The sequence below is a fragment of the Astyanax mexicanus genome, chromosome 21 (genome assembly GCF_023375975.1).
Source record: "Astyanax mexicanus isolate ESR-SI-001 chromosome 21, AstMex3_surface, whole genome shotgun sequence".
Lineage (NCBI taxonomy): Eukaryota > Metazoa > Chordata > Actinopteri > Characiformes > Acestrorhamphidae > Astyanax > Astyanax mexicanus.
Window position 1 is genome coordinate 41,043,598 of NC_064428.1, and position 15,549 is coordinate 41,059,146.

The 15,549-nt window shown below is 36.5% G+C and overlaps 3 protein-coding genes across 8 annotated transcripts in view; 2 read left to right on the forward strand and 1 right to left on the reverse strand.

Moving 5' to 3' along the window:
- Positions 1-9,421, forward strand: part of LOC103046734 (proto-oncogene vav) — a 33,394-nt gene extending 23,973 nt beyond the window's left edge. For 2 of the 3 annotated variants that reach the window (XM_049469410.1, XM_049469409.1), the window contains exons 21-27: positions 4,111-4,215; positions 4,731-4,762; positions 6,473-6,583; positions 6,677-6,764; positions 7,323-7,449; positions 8,928-9,079; positions 9,207-9,421. In XM_049469410.1, coding sequence (XP_049325367.1) covers positions 4,111-4,215; positions 4,731-4,762; positions 6,473-6,583; positions 6,677-6,764; positions 7,323-7,449; positions 8,928-9,079; positions 9,207-9,260 — 669 coding nt within the window. In that variant the 3' untranslated portion in view covers positions 9,261-9,421. The remainder of the gene's footprint in view (positions 1-4,110; positions 4,216-4,730; positions 4,763-6,472; positions 6,584-6,676; positions 6,765-7,322; positions 7,450-8,927; positions 9,080-9,206) is intronic. The other variant, XM_049469411.1, reaches the window with a different exon arrangement.
- Positions 9,422-10,574: 1,153 nt separating this feature from the next.
- ubl5 (ubiquitin like 5) lies at positions 10,575-12,740 on the reverse strand. Of its 4 annotated transcripts, none has more exons than XM_049469449.1 (6): positions 12,617-12,740; positions 11,658-11,727; positions 11,207-11,290; positions 10,932-10,969; positions 10,737-10,806; positions 10,575-10,682 (listed from the first exon to the last, which is right to left on the reverse strand). In XM_049469449.1, the coding sequence occupies exons 2-5, from the start codon at positions 11,711-11,713 to the stop codon at positions 10,763-10,765; spliced, it is 222 nt and encodes a 73-aa protein (XP_049325406.1). In that variant the 5' UTR covers positions 11,714-11,727; positions 12,617-12,740; the 3' UTR covers positions 10,575-10,682; positions 10,737-10,762. The 4 variants fall into 4 exon arrangements, with proteins under 4 accessions (XP_049325406.1, XP_049325405.1, XP_049325404.1 ...); XM_049469448.1 differs by having other exon boundaries at positions 10,727-10,806; XM_049469447.1 differs by having other exon boundaries at positions 10,723-10,806.
- Positions 12,741-13,626: 886 nt separating this feature from the next.
- Positions 13,627-15,549, forward strand: part of pin1 (peptidylprolyl cis/trans isomerase, NIMA-interacting 1) — an 8,185-nt gene continuing 6,262 nt past the window's right edge. Inside the window, exons 1-2 of the mRNA XM_007238339.4 lie at positions 13,627-13,789; positions 14,953-15,150. Of these exons, the coding sequence (XP_007238401.3) occupies positions 13,732-13,789; positions 14,953-15,150 (256 nt within the window). The 5' untranslated portion in view covers positions 13,627-13,731. The remainder of the gene's footprint in view (positions 13,790-14,952; positions 15,151-15,549) is intronic.

Consider the following 15,549-nt stretch of genomic DNA (forward strand, 5'->3'; position numbering starts at 1 on the left):
GTTTGGCTCTTGTGGGTGGTTAACAAGTAATGGGTGGAGCCACAGTGGTTCTATGCCGGTTTTCTTATGGTGCACACAAAAAAGTGAGTTTTGCAAAATAAGTCCCCTTTAAATGTCAGTGCTTTAGAATTCTACCAATGAAGTTTGAAGTTACATTGTGTTTTTGTTAATGGTGTAAAAACAGCCTTTTCTTTGCATGGGCAGTGCTATGCCCCTATCACTGGTTTTAAACTCCTTATCATGTTTCATTACAATCCAAGTCCATTTCACATCGGATTTCTCCTTTAACAGAGGTTTGAATATATTAACGGGACAGTTTAGCTCAAATGCTATCATGGCATTTTTAGGCCCTGTGAACAATTCCAAATCATGCTAACAGTCTTAGAGTTGAGCTAGCGTTAGCTGTGTTAAGTTTAGAACAGTGCCAGACCCCCACTCTGGGAGAAAGTCCCGGTGTTGTGTCTGCTTTCCACAAAAACAGGAGTGAAACTGGTTAGGCTTTGGTTTTAGTTCAGTAAAAAAGCTGCTGTTCAGCACTTTCAACATCCTCTAACGTCCAATACAGCCTGAGTCAGGAGAACCGAGATGCAGGGGTTACCGTCGGGCTCCTGGCCACCGGCCAATCTGCCTGGAAGCACTGTGCAACACTTGCTAGGAAAAAAACTGTACTGTACAGTTTACAGTGTGAACTTTTCAGTCCACATTAAAGTCAGCTGGATAAAATGTCTTTGAGTGTGATGTAGAGGCAAGTCTAGATGTCTAGAAGTCAACAATCTCTCAAAAGGAGCTACACTACCCAATAGTGTCCTCTGAGAACCTTTTCTTATAGGTGGTATATCTGCCTGAGATATATCTGCATGAGGTTTGCAAGCAATCTACTTTTCTAAATCTAATCTAACCAATAAAACAATTCAGGCTTTTTTGTGTTAACCCTCGTTCCATACCATATTTATTTATTTACTTACTTACTTTTATATATACAGTGAGTCCAAGAAGTATTTGATCCCTTGCTGATTTTCTTTGTTTGCCCACTAATAAAGACACTATCCTTCTGCACTTTTAATGGTACATATATTCTAACATGGAGAGACAGAATATCAAGACAAAAATCCAGAATATAATTTTAAAAAATATATTTTAATTAATTTGTATTTCAATGAGGAAAATAAGTATTTGATCCCTCTTGCCAAACACACTCAATACTTAGTGGCAAAGCCTTTGTTTGCAAGCACAGCGGTGAGACGTTTGTTGTAGTTAACCACAAGTTTAGCACACACACCAGGGGGAATTTTGGCCCACTCTTCTTTGCAGATCCTCTCTAAATCATGAAGGTTGGTGGGCTGTCGCTTGGCAACTCTGACCTTCAGCTCCCTCCATAGATTTTCGATCGGATTGAGGTCTGGCGACTGGCTGGGCCACTCCATGACCTTAATGTGATTTTTCTTGAGCCAATCCTTTGTTGCCTTTGCTGTATGTTTAGGGTCGTTATCATGTTGGAAGACCCAACCACGGCCCATTTTCAGATCCCTGGCAGAGGGGAGGAGGTTGTCCCTCAGGATTGTGCGGTACATGGCTCCATCCATCTTCCCAGTGATGCGGTGAAGTAGCCCTGTACCCTTGGCAGAGAAACACCCCCAAAACATTATGCTTCCACCTCCATGCTTGACGGTGGGCACAGTGTTCTTGGGGTCATAGGCAGCATTTTTCTTCCTCCACACATGGCGGGTGGAGTTGAGGCCAAAAAGTTCAATTTTGGTCTCGTCTGACCACAAAACCTTCTCCCAATAACTTGGTTCATCTTTCAAATGATCATTGGCATACTTGAGGCGTGCCTCCACATGTGCTCTCTTCAGCAGGGGTACCTTTCGGGCACTGCAGGATGTGAATCCATTGTTGCGCAAAGTGTTGCCAATTGTTTCCTTGCAAACTGTGGTCCCAGCTGCCTTCAGGTCATTTGCTAACTCCTGCCGAGTGGTTGCAGGACGATTTCTGACCGTTCTCAGCATCATTGCCACCCCACGAGGCGAAATCTTCTTTGGAGCACCGGGCCGAGGTCTGTTGATTGTCATGTTATACTCTTTAAACTTTCTGATAATTGCACCAATAGTTGTTACTTTCACATCCAACACCTTACTAATCTTTTTGTAGCCCATTCCAGCTTTGTGAAGGTCAACAATTCTGACTCTGAGGTCCTGTGACAGCTCTTTGGTTTTACCCATGTTGGAGACTTGAAATCTGTGTGATCTGTCTGATTCTGTGGACAGGTGTTTTTCACACAAGTGATTAGTGAGAACAGGTGGCTTCAGGTCAGGTAACAAGTTGAGTGGGAGTGTCTAACTGGTCTGTAAAAGCCAGAACTGCTAATGAATACTAAGGGATCAAATACTTATTTCACTCCATGAAATACAAATCAATTAATATATATTCCTTAGATTTATTTTCTGGATTTTCTTTTTAATATTCTGTCTCTCCATGTAAGAATACATCTACCATTAAAAGTATAGAATGATCATGTCTTTATTAGTGGGCCAACGAAGAAAATCAGCAAGGGATCAAATACTTCTTGGACTCACTGTATATTTAATATAATTTTATACGGCATATCTATGTCTAATAAAACAAGGCGTAGAAGTAGGTCATAAATAAAAGTATGAATATGTGCAATAATATGTAAATAAGTATATTTGGCTGTTTATATTTTTGTTGTAAACTTACTATAGCAGTGTTTTTTTATTTGTTGCTTCAAGCAGTTTGACCTTTTTGACCCTCATGCCATAGAGGGTTAAGAGCCATTAATCTTTGTTCTTTAATGATATTGTGTCTGATTGTATTGTAGGTCAGTGTAGACACACTGCGCTACGCTAGCTCTCAGCGCTACCTGTAGTTATATAAACACTGCAATCGCTGTCAGTGCAGGGAAATGTAAAGCGTGTCACAGGCCGAGTCGTGTGGGTTTCAGCTCCAGCGCTTTAACATTCACCACAACCCCGTGGTGCAGCCCACGACCTGCAGCGTAGACCCCGTTCCCATGCTGCACTGCAGCGCAAAGTGCTACAGAGCCTAGCCACGTAGCATTTATAACATCAGACGTCAGTGTTTACCGTAATCTATACACAGCCTCTACTGTGAACTCTGACAGCTAATAACTAAACCAGACCAGCCGCCCCAACTATATCACACTATATCACACTATCTGCATCCAGATATTTACGATTGTTTTACTACGGAGGTCTTAAATCAAATTAGGATGGGATTCGTTTTTCAGGGGGACGTCTGTGAAAAATATTTCACACTTCTACTCACACTAGTGATAAAACTCCTGCATCCGGACTGCAATTGGAAAAACAGGAGGATCAGTGAGTTTTTAGTTTTTCTCGGTCACATGACATCACAGAGTTCAGTAGCTCCTCCATTTCCACTCGCTGTTGTGTTTTTAACGTGGATCTCCGTGGAAACCGTGGCGTGCCCATATAAGAGAAAATTACCCCAGAACCCCCTGAGACACTAATCCCGTCCGGATAGGGTTTAAGTTACAGTAACAGTGTCTAAAACTACCACCACTGCTCTTATTAGTGAATAATGTGTGTTTGTCTGTCTATCTATCTATCTATCTATCTATCTATCTATCTATCTATCTATCTATCTATCTATCTATCTATCTATGTACTTTATCTTTCTATCTGTCTATCTATCTAAATTACAATCTATTCTACTATACTATTAACTATTTTATCCTCCTACCATCCATCCATTCATTCACCTATCGATCCTACTGTCTTACAATCCATCCATTAATCAATTTTTCCATCCATCCATTTATCTTGTCATTGTACAATCAATCCTAACATCTTGTCATTCATCTATCCTACCAACAATCATACTCTCAAAACATCCATCCATCCAGCTATTTCTCCATTGTACATCCCATCTATTCCTTCCATCAATCAATTCACTCATCCCGTCTAAATTCATACCACTGCATATCCTACAGCAAAAGCATTTTATCATCCATCAATCATCATACCATACCATCATCTGTGGAATGTAACTGTAACTGCAATTGTGTGTATGGTGTGTGTGGTGTGTGTGTGTGTGATGTGTGTATTACAGGGCAGGAATCTGTCTATAGGTGAGGTCGGCTGGTTCCCCTGCAGTAAAGTTCAGCCCTTCATACCGGTGAGTGAGGCGGGGCTCAAGAGGTCATCCAGTCTCAAGGTCAAATTACACTCCCAGATCTTTTTACTAACATGTTTAAATCTGCTGTAATAAGAGGGATCACACTGTGGGATTATATAGCTTCCTAGCTGCTAACATCAATCTGATTACCATTAACAAAGCTGCTGTTGCTTGGCAACTCAAAATATACCTGGTGTGATCCCTCTAAAGGCCTCGGTTTACTCTGTAGACTACAAAGACGACTTAACTAAAAGAAATTATGTAATTATGAGAAAAATGAATGGTGTAAACATTGCACTAAGGCTTAGCTAGCATCCTAGCAGCTAAAACGTAGCGCTCAATAGATCTAGTCTTCCAATAGATATAAGCTACCACGTTGTAGCGCCCCTACAGTACTGGAGCACTGTTATTGCCCTAAACGGTAACAGGAACAGTATCCCGAGGCCGTAACGCTTGCTGAGTGCAAAAGGTTGATTGTATCTGTACTAATCTTCATGCTAAAAAAGTTAAGGAAGTTAAGCAAACTGATTTGGTTGTGTTTTCTCCTTTTTTAGAGACCACCACCTGACTTAAGCGGCTTTGCCTGGTGAGAAACCAAAAAACACACTTATATAAAACAATACATTAATATTCAGTACTGTATCAAATGTTTCCCTTTTATAACTTCCTGTGGTGGAATTATCAGTAATCGCCTGTAATATGCATGCCGAGCAGTGTTTACCAATGTAACACCCTAGCCTGTGTCTGTCCCTGTTTTCTGTCTCTCTGTATCATGTGCCCTGTGTTTGTTTACCTTCTGTCGGTTCTCTAGTTCCTGTCCCATTGTTTATGGTCATTTGTAGCCCGCCCCAGTGTTCTTCTGTGTAATTACGTTACCTGTTGTCACCTGTGTCAGTAGTAGCTCCGCCCCCTCGTTACCTTGTCGTCAGGTGTTTCCTGTTTGTCCGTGTCTTTATATAGTCCTGTAATGTGGATCCGGTGTTGTACGTTTTTCGTCAGTTCATGTGTGCCATGTTTCTTAGTTTATACGTTATCCTTGTTTCCTTGTATTGTTCAGTTTTTGTTTATTTAATAAATATTTGTAATTGAGTCCGCCTCACGTCCTCCCTGCTCCTGCACACGTGACAACCAATAACACTGGGTGAGCCCACCATTATTAATGCTGCCAATCAAGGATCAGATTACATACCAGGCCTATTGTGCACATGCCCATGATCTCCGGCCACTAGGGGGCCTCAGTCGTTATAGAATTTTAAATAGGCTACCTTTACAATGTTGTTTTCTATAATAGTTGCACAGGAAGTTAAACAAATTACCTCTTACCTCTCATGGTGCCGATGGCTTTATGTTTAAATCATATCTCCTATCTATTGGCAGTACTTCTCTACAGGTAATAGACAAGCTGTGTTTGTTCAGTTGCACGTCTGTGGCATGCAACTTAAAGTACCTGAATGCAGCCCGTAACTGTGATAACATGCTGTTGATAGCGATGTGCATGTGGTTAAGGTGAGAACAGGGCCCCAAGACAGGTTCTGAGAACTTACCTATTAATAACATATCTAAAAAGATTGTGCTTATAAAGGATTTGCATGTAAGCGTCATGCCTATATAGGTTTTGCCTTTACAGAACATTGCCTATAGACATCGTTCCTATAAAGAATATGCTTATAACGGATTTATCTATAAAAAATGCCTATAAAGAACATTCCTTTAAAGAACAAGCCTATAAAAACATGCCTATAAAGGACATTCATATAGGGAAAATGCCTGTAAAGGACTTGTCTATAGAGGGCATACATATAGAGGTTCCGTCTATAAACTATGTGTCTATAGAGGTTCTGCCTATAAAGGATGCATCTATAGGGGGCAAGCCTATAAAGGATGTATCCTTAAAGAACATGTCTATAAAGGATGTATCTATAGGGGGCATGCTTATAAAATATTTATCTATAAAATAATGCCTATAAAGGATGTACCAACAGGGGATATGCTTGTTCAGGACATGCCTTTAGACAGCATACTTATAATTCTGCCTATAAAGCATGTATCTATAGATGTTTGGCCTATAAAGGATGCATCTATAGGGGGCATGCCTACAAAGAATGCATCTATAAACATTTGCATATCGAGATAGAAGGAGTTTGTGCATTTATAGGTCATGCCTATAGAATATATACAGGTATATATACTGTAGGTCATGCCTGTAGAGAATGTTAGTTGTTGCTGGGATTGGAATAGGACTGTATTTTTCTCAGTTGATAAAAATATAAAGTAAATATATATGTGTTTGTATCAGGTATGCAGGTAACATGGACCGTACAGAGGCTAAGAGTCTCCTGACCTCTCGCTCTGATGGGACGTTTCTGGTTCGACAGAAAGACGGTGGAGAATTCGCCATCAGCATCAAGTACGATACAAAACACAAGATATAAATACCATGTTTTACATCTGAATTAAATCATATAAAGACGATTATGTTCATGTTTGATCTCTCTCTCAGGTTCAGTATGGATATCAGACACATTAAGATCACTCTGGCTGAAGGTCTCTACAGAATCAATGACAAGAAAGCCTTCAAAGGACTGATTGTAAGAAAATTTAACATTTAAAAAATAAAAAAAAATAAAAAAAAAACAATTACGAGATATCACATCCGCTCACTCATAAACAAACAAATAAATAAATACTGGTGTGTTTTACTGTTTTGCTATTAGTGATTAGTAAATTTACGATTTTCTAGAATTTCCTCAAATATATTTGGTCGCACATACACCCTCAGCCAGTTATCAATCTTTTGGTTAGTAAAAAGATTTCAGAATATTACGGCTTTTTTTCTTACTATGTTAAATTTGTCATATTTTACTTTAATTTTATTTTATAATAAGGTTAGTGCCATTTTATCACTTTATACTCACAGATAATATGGATTTTTGAACTTTGGTAGGAACATATATTCTAAAAAATAATGATAATTTACACTTTTTTATTTTCAGTGTAAATTATAAAATATATATCGTATTGTCTGTGTGTAATATAAGGCAACTTTATTGTATTAAAATATCTAAATGCAGCGTTCATTAGAAGGGATGTCTACAAATGTTTGGAAATGTGGCCTAAGTACTTTTGATGTTCTTTTGATGTTTCAGGATCTGGTTCAGTACTATCAGGAGAACTCTCTGAAGGAGTGTTTTAAGGACGTGGACACTTGCCTACTAATCGCCTACAAACAGCCTGAGCAGAGTGTGTCCTCACACACACACCAACCATCCAGAGGTAATACACACACACCTTGGAGCTTGTATAAGTTATGAGTTGATATCTTATGAGACAAATTGACATTAAAATTGAATTGAGTGTTGCAGGAAGAGAAAGCACCACCACCCACAGTGCAACAATCAACCAATCACTAACCAGCAGCTTCAAAATAGCAACCACTTAGCAACATCTTAGCAACCACCAGGAAACATCTTAACAACTAACACCTACCTATACCACCGATACACCTATAGCTACGCAACATCTTTGCAGCCACTTAGCAGTCGACTCCTGCACCATAGCAACACCGATAATACTCTGGAGTCCCATGACTTCTGGCACATGGTTAACAAAGATGGTTGTTAAATTAACTAAAAAAAAGGAGAAGTATTTTGTAGCGCCTTTATTTTTAATGTATGAGAAAGTGTCTCACACTTTTACACAAACACACAAACACACACACACACTATAACACTCTCTATATCACACACTTCAGAGTGTAGCAGCCATTTGATGTGAACTATGTAGAGATGACTGATATCCACCATTTTATTGGTTCCTGTTGCCAAAACAAGGATTTCTATGCTGTATTTTTATTAATATTACCAATATTTTTTTACCAATATTAACTATGTGCTTATAATTGTCAGACATTAATCATTTACCACAAATCTGGAAATTGCACCATTATTTTCTGCTTAAATTGCCTTGCATAAGTAAACAGCTTTGGAAAAAATTAAGATTGCACCTAAAAATGATGAGTTTCTTTGATTTTACCAAATTAAAATCCTCTGGAATATAATCAAGAGGAAGATGGATGATCACAAACCATCAAACCACCAAACTGAACTGCTTGGATTTTTTTGCTTAGTATTTTGAAATTTGGCCACGATTTTATCCATATTCAGCTTAATTTTAGTTTTTTGTCTGACCAGTAGTGCATAAATTACGGAAGGCTTTATCTATACATTGTAGATAAAAAGCTGAGTATACCAGATTGTAGTCTGTGTGTTTACTGTGCTAAAATGTTAAAGCTACGAGGGACAAAACACTGGCTAATATTAGCCTAGCTTATGAGAACACTCAGGGTTCCTCAGTCTAGTGCTATCGGGTGGGGTTAGCCGCTAACTGCAGCTAGCCTTGGTGGAATTTGGGAAAATTATTTATATTTATATCATTATTATTTATTTACTGTAAATAAAAATTCACACAAATAAACTGTTTTCAGAAGAGAAATCTGTGTAGATTATTATTCACCTCTTGCTTAACTTTAAAAGAAAATGTTCTTTTTATAAATAACAGTTTTGTTTACTTAGCTTTAGGCAAGATCTGCTGAAGCAGAAGTAAAAGATGGCGACACCTCTGTTCCTTACTAGTGTCACATAATGTGCCTTATAATCCAGTGAGCCTTATAGTGTGAACAATACAGTAATTAGAATGTGGCTAAAGGTATCCAGCTAAAACGTGGCTAATTGTGGTATAATATATGTGTGCAGGTATGAGTGAGCGTTATTTCGGCACGGCGAAGGTGAGATACGATTTTTCGGCGCGGGATCGTACTGAGCTCTCTCTGAGAGAAGGAGACACGGTGAAGATCATCTCCAAGAAAGCTCACAACGGCTGGTGGAAAGGAGAAGTTTACGGCAGGGTAAGAACCGGAGGTTCTAGCTTTACTGAACACTTTAAAACACTGCACTGTTCCAGAAGGACAATATATATTACATATATTATTTTATATATATTTAACTGTTGTTTTTATGTGTTTGTGTCTGTAGGTGGGGCTGTTTCCTGCGAACTACGTAGAAGAGGAACATTCAGACTACTGCTGATTCACCGATTCACTGATTCATCCACACACAGAACGACTCATCGAATCACTCAGTTCTGACTCCCTGATTCACTCGTTCACTCGCTGAGTGATTCCTCACATCTCTCTGATCCAACTCTCATTAAGAATCTTATTAAATTGTTTTAACTTCTTAACCACTAATTATGTGAACGAGTCTGATTATTTCACAGTTATAAGCATAATTCCTGTGTTTGGTTTAAAAGAGTAATTGGCCCACAATGCATTTCACCTGGCAGTTAACTAGTTACATTTGCAAGAGTGGTTGAGTTTTGTAAATCCTTCAGATCTTTGTTTCCATTGAAGATTCACTGATTCATTTGTGTTGAGTTGTTTGTGCTCGTTTTTCACAGTTAATTCACTGAACTCTGAGTCGTTCAGAGAGTCATTTGGTCATTTATACAGAAATGTTTCTGGTAAAGATTCACTGAGTTGTTCAGGGAGTGGTTTGTGTTTGTTTCTGGTAGTTAATTCACTGATCACTAATTTGGTCATTTTGGTAAATCAAAAAAATTTCTAGCAAAAGATTCACTGAGGCTCATTTTTGATAGTTATTCCGCTGAGCAATGAGTCGTTCAGAGATTCATTTGTCCTTGTTTATAGTATTTAATTCAGTGAGCATTGTTTGGTCATTTATTCAGAAATGTTTCTAGTAAAGATTCACAGAGTCTATTAATGAGTATGAGTATTAATGATTTGTACTCATTTCTGGTAGTTGCTTAATTGGTGATTCATACAGAAGTAGTTCTAGTGAAGATTCACTGAGTCGTTCAGAGAGTCTTTTGTGCTAGTTTATGGTAGTTGGTTTATAGAGCACTGGTTTGGTCATTTAGTGTAATTAATCTGTGTGTGTGTGAAGGAGAGAGTGTGTGATTCAGTAGAGCTGTGGTGACTGAAGCTGTGATCACATGATCTAGAGATGAATCATTATTAGTGTGTATTAAAGTGAGTGTGTGGAATACTGTTTCAGAGTCAGCAGGTTATTTGTGTTCAGCTGATCCAGCAGTAAAACTCTTATATATATCAGCAAAATTCATCATCTTCAGTCCAAATATATCTCTGTACACTTTATTATTATAAATAAATAATAATTTAAGTAAATAAGTAATGAATACTACAATCAGGGTAATTAAGATTACTGATAAACTCCAGTTTTCTCCAATAATTAGATTATAAAATTAATGTAAAATGTTTATCAGTAATTTATTATTTAATCTGATTGTCTGTTAATCTGACCTTAAGAAATGAGAAATTAATAGTGAGACGCTTTAAGAAACGAGAGAATAACAGTAAAACGTTTTTAATGTATATAAATAATTTTATTCTCAAATATCAAAACAAAACAACTGAACTTAACAAAAATGTCTTGCATGATGTAATCAACAATACTCAATTTACTGGTAGAGTGTGTGTGTGTGTGTGTGTGTGTGTGTGTGTGTGTGTGTGTGTGTGTGTGTGTGTGTGTGTGTGTGTGTGTGCTGCCCTCTACTGGTAATAAAGCTCCAGGTTCATCCCATCATGGATCTCATCTGATGAAGATGAGTAAAGGAATGAATATTCACACAGTAAATTCTGCATTATTATTATTATTATTATTATGTAAAAGACTTTTGTTCTATAATATTAGGAGAGTCTTAGAGTGTGTAAAGGATACAGTCTCCCAGTGTCACATGATCCTTGAATATTGTATACCTGAGAGAGAGAGAGAGAGAGAGAGAGAGAGAGAGAGAGAGAGAAAACACAGGAACAGGTAAATATTAATAATATTAATTATATATATTCAATATATATTAATAATATATATTCAATATTTACTACATTTACACTGGATCAGGGTCAACTTTCCACTACAATAAACCTAAACCTCAGTCTGAGACTAGGCTTCCATAAGATATAATGTATTAACGTGCTTTGATAATAAACTCTCACCATTTCTTCAGAACGATTTTGTCCCATCGTGTGCCGGTCTGAGCAGCGATCAGCTTCTTCAGATCTCCAATCGTGTCCTCAGAGCTGATTACATACAGTTAAGATATACACACACACACCAACCAAATATATATAACAACATTTCAGGTTTATTTATTCCACTTACTAACCTGTATACTTACTATTTTAATATGCTGTCACATAATATGCCACTTACTACACAGGTAATGATTTATTTTATTGTGATTTGCTGCGACTTTTAAAAAATAAAGCATAACACTGCCATCAAGATCTTTACATTTGAACTAATAATTAAAATCTGTGCAGCACTGAAAAACTAAACATTGCAATATGATATATATATATATATATATATATATATATATATATATATATATATATATATAGTATTTACACACCCATACTGTACAGTCTGTAGAGTAAAGGATACTTGCACTTGACCCGGACCTTTTTACCCAGCCGGTCGTTACACACCACCTCAATCATCTCTGAGCTTCTTCCTGCAACAAAACACACCATAAACCAGCTATTACAACCAGAAAAAACACCACTATAATACATAATAATCTAATTAATAATCATTTAATAATCAGACTCAGTGATCTTTACTACTGAGGCCAGCGCTCAGTTTCTTCATCATTATTATAACAGAAATTACACAGATTAAATAATACAGACAGATTAATACACATACAGATAGTAATCAATATATATATTACATACAGATTAATATTAGACAGACAGAGAGACAGATACACAAACATGAATATAGACTAGAGACAGGTAGACAAATAAACTTAGAGATAGACATAAATAGTTATATACGTATACACAGATTGATAAAAATACATAATATAGACAGATACACAAACATAAATAAAGATAGACTAGAGAGACAGACATACATACAGATACAGAGACAGACAGGAAGACAGACAGACAGTTATGCATAAATATAGACTGGAGAGACAGACAGAAATATAGACAGACAGATAGATACACAAACATGAATAAATAGACTAGAGAGGCAGACAGGCAAACAGACAGATAGATAAACACGAATAAATATAGACTAGAAAGACACACAGACATACATACATACATACATACACAGACAGATATGCAGACAGATTAATATGAATACACAAAAAAAACAAGTAGATAGATTATATGGACGGAAATAGAGTATGCAGGCTGAGTAAATGTATTCTCTGTTTATATAAGAGATGAACAGTAAAATCCAGCTGCAGCTAAAGATTAATCCGAATTAGCGCTGAATAAACCGATTTATTCCTCTCGCGCGGCTATATTATAAACCCTGCACTGGTGTAAATATGAACACCAGTCCATACTCGCTGTAAAACACAGAATAATTTAGATTTTTTTTACCGAATTCGCTGTTTTTCCCCAGAAACGCGATCACGCTCCTCCACCGATCACACACCGAGCACTGTTCACTAACACACGCCAAGAGCCCAGCCAATCACAAGCGCCTAACCCTGAGTGACGGGGCTGTTCGGCCAATGAAACGCGAGATCCGCAGAAAAATAAGGCGGGACAGCGACGGGACAGCCGTCCACTAAAAATGACGTTGCGGAAGTATAATAAAAGCCCGAAATGAACCGCATATAAAACAGCCCATAATAATCATATTACAGCGCCGATCTGTATATTTAAAATAGAATTAGAATTATTTATTTTAATTATTATATTGCAGAAATTATTTTTTAATATTCATAATAATCTTCCGTTTATATTTAGTTATTAAAAACGCGTGTTTAAAAAAATATATTATTTATATTCTTAATTTTAAAAAGTAATTTAGTTTAATTATTCATTGTTTTTTTACCTTAATTTTCTTAAGAAAAAAAAATAATATATATATATATATATATATATATATATATATATATATATATATATATATATATATATATATATCTTTTTTTTTTTTTTTTTTTTTTTTTTAATAAAGAAATACATTGCTATCGTAGTCCAGCTCTAAATACTATAACTAAAATAGAATGGAAAAAACTATATATGTTGCCTTTCGAATAGTACCGTAAAACACTAAGTTAAATCCATACTATTTATTTTATATTTATACATTTTTTTAAAAGGGCTATTTTTTATCACATCAAGGTTTTTTTTTTTTCATTTTTATATAATAACAATGGATAATAAATTATTAATATTATTGTGTTGTGTATGTTTTTGTATGTATGTATGCATTGTTTTTTCTTTTTTTTATAATAATAAAAAAATCCTTAGTAAGTTATTTAAACATTTTAATAAAATGCAACTTTTATCAAATACATTCTCACTATTAATGTGTGCTATTGTTTATTGCCGTGTATTTTATTTTATTTTATTTTATTTTGTAGCGCTAGGCCCCGCCCCCTGTGGGAGTGAGCGGGAACTGCAGTGAGGAGCAGCAGTAGCAGCGCTAACTCCGCTGTGTTTGTCTGTGTTTAACTCTGTTATAAATTTCTGCATATTTAATAATGTCGGATGATGAGAAGTTACCCTCCGGGTGGGAGAAACGGATGAGCCGGAGTTCAGGTACTTTATCCCCGCAGATTCCCCCGCTGAGCCCCGCAGATTCTGCAGGAATCAGCCTGAAATAGCCTAGCTTAGCTTAGCTTAGCCACTGCAGGAGCTCCATACAGCAGCTGCAGTGGGAGGGTTAGCGTTAGCATTAGCATTAGCTAGGATCTGTTTTTAGTGATTTTATTCAGATTTAAAGACTCCACGGTGTTAAACAGTAACTTATATTGTACTGCTGTTTAATATCTACAAATGCTGTATAAACTCATTTGGTCATGCAGATTTCAGTTTATATTAATTATAACCCGCAGAAATCTGCGTTATTCAGCAGCAGGGTGTATTATTTGTATTATTATGTTGTATTTTGATCATTTTTATGTATATTTGTGTTGTTTAATATTTCTATGTTTTCTGAAAGGTCCGGGTCGTGTCATTTTAAGTGTGCAAGTGCATTCAAAATATAGAATATCAATAAAAAGTTACTTTATTTCAGTGATTCAGTTCAAAATGTGAAACTTATATATTATATAGATGTATTAAACACAGAGTGATCTATTTTAAGAGTTTTTTTCCTTTATTGTTGATTATTGATTATGGTTTACAGCCAGTAAAAAAAAATAAAAAATCTGTATCTCAGAAAATTGGAATATAATATAATAAGACCAATTGAAAATCAGTGTCTCAAAAAATTAGAATATTATATAAGACCCATTGGTACTTTTGGTAGTGTGGGCAGTGTGCCAAGTCCTGCTGGAAAATGAAATCTGCATCCACATAATTGTTGTCAGCAGAGGGAAGCTGTAAGATATGAAGTGCTGTAAGATTTTGTGGGAAAATAAAAATGCACTGACTTTAGACTTGATAATAAAACACAGTGGATCAGCAGGACTGCCCACACTGCCAAAAGTACCAATTAGTTTTATATAATAATCTAATTTTCTGAGATACAGATTTTTGGGTTTTTATTGGCTGTAAGCCGCAATCATCAACAATAATTTGAATAAACGCTTAAAATAGATCACTCTGTGTTTAATACATCTATATAATATATGAGTTTCACATTTTCATTACCGAAATGACTGAAATAAAGTAACTTTTCAATGATATTCTACTTATAATTTATTTTTAAGATGCATTAGTGTATTAATTCTCTCCTATTCTCTTTCTCTGTGTATCAGGTAGGGTGTACTACTTTAATCACATCACTAATGCGAGTCAGTGGGAGCGGCCGTCGGGTGCAGGTGAGGGCGCAGGTGTAGTGGATAAGGTGCGCTGCTCTCACCTGCTGGTGAAACACAACCAGTCCCGCAGACCGTCGTCCTGGAGGGAGGAGAACATCACCCGCAGTAAAGAGGAGGCCCTGCAGCTCATACAGAGTAAGTTACTGATTATTGATTATTAATCCAATTTCAGCACTAAACCCTACCCCCCTGTTTAGTGTGTGCATATCTAGGGTGTAGAAACCCACAAATTATTAAGTATTGTGTATTTTCCATGTTAAAAATGACAACAGTCACTAATTATGTGTTGTTTCAATGTTTTACGACCATTTTCTTCATAACAAGCATTAAAAACTGCTAGTAGTTCACCTCAGTTAGATAGTTAGCAAGCTAATTTTTCCGTTCCACCTTAAATGGTGGAACAGTCAGCACCAGAGGCTGCAGCAATTAAAGCTAAATTCAGCTCCCCATCACAGAGGAATTAAGGAACGGACAATAATAGGACTGCAACGATTAGTTGATATAATCGACAATGTCGATTATTTAAATTTGTCG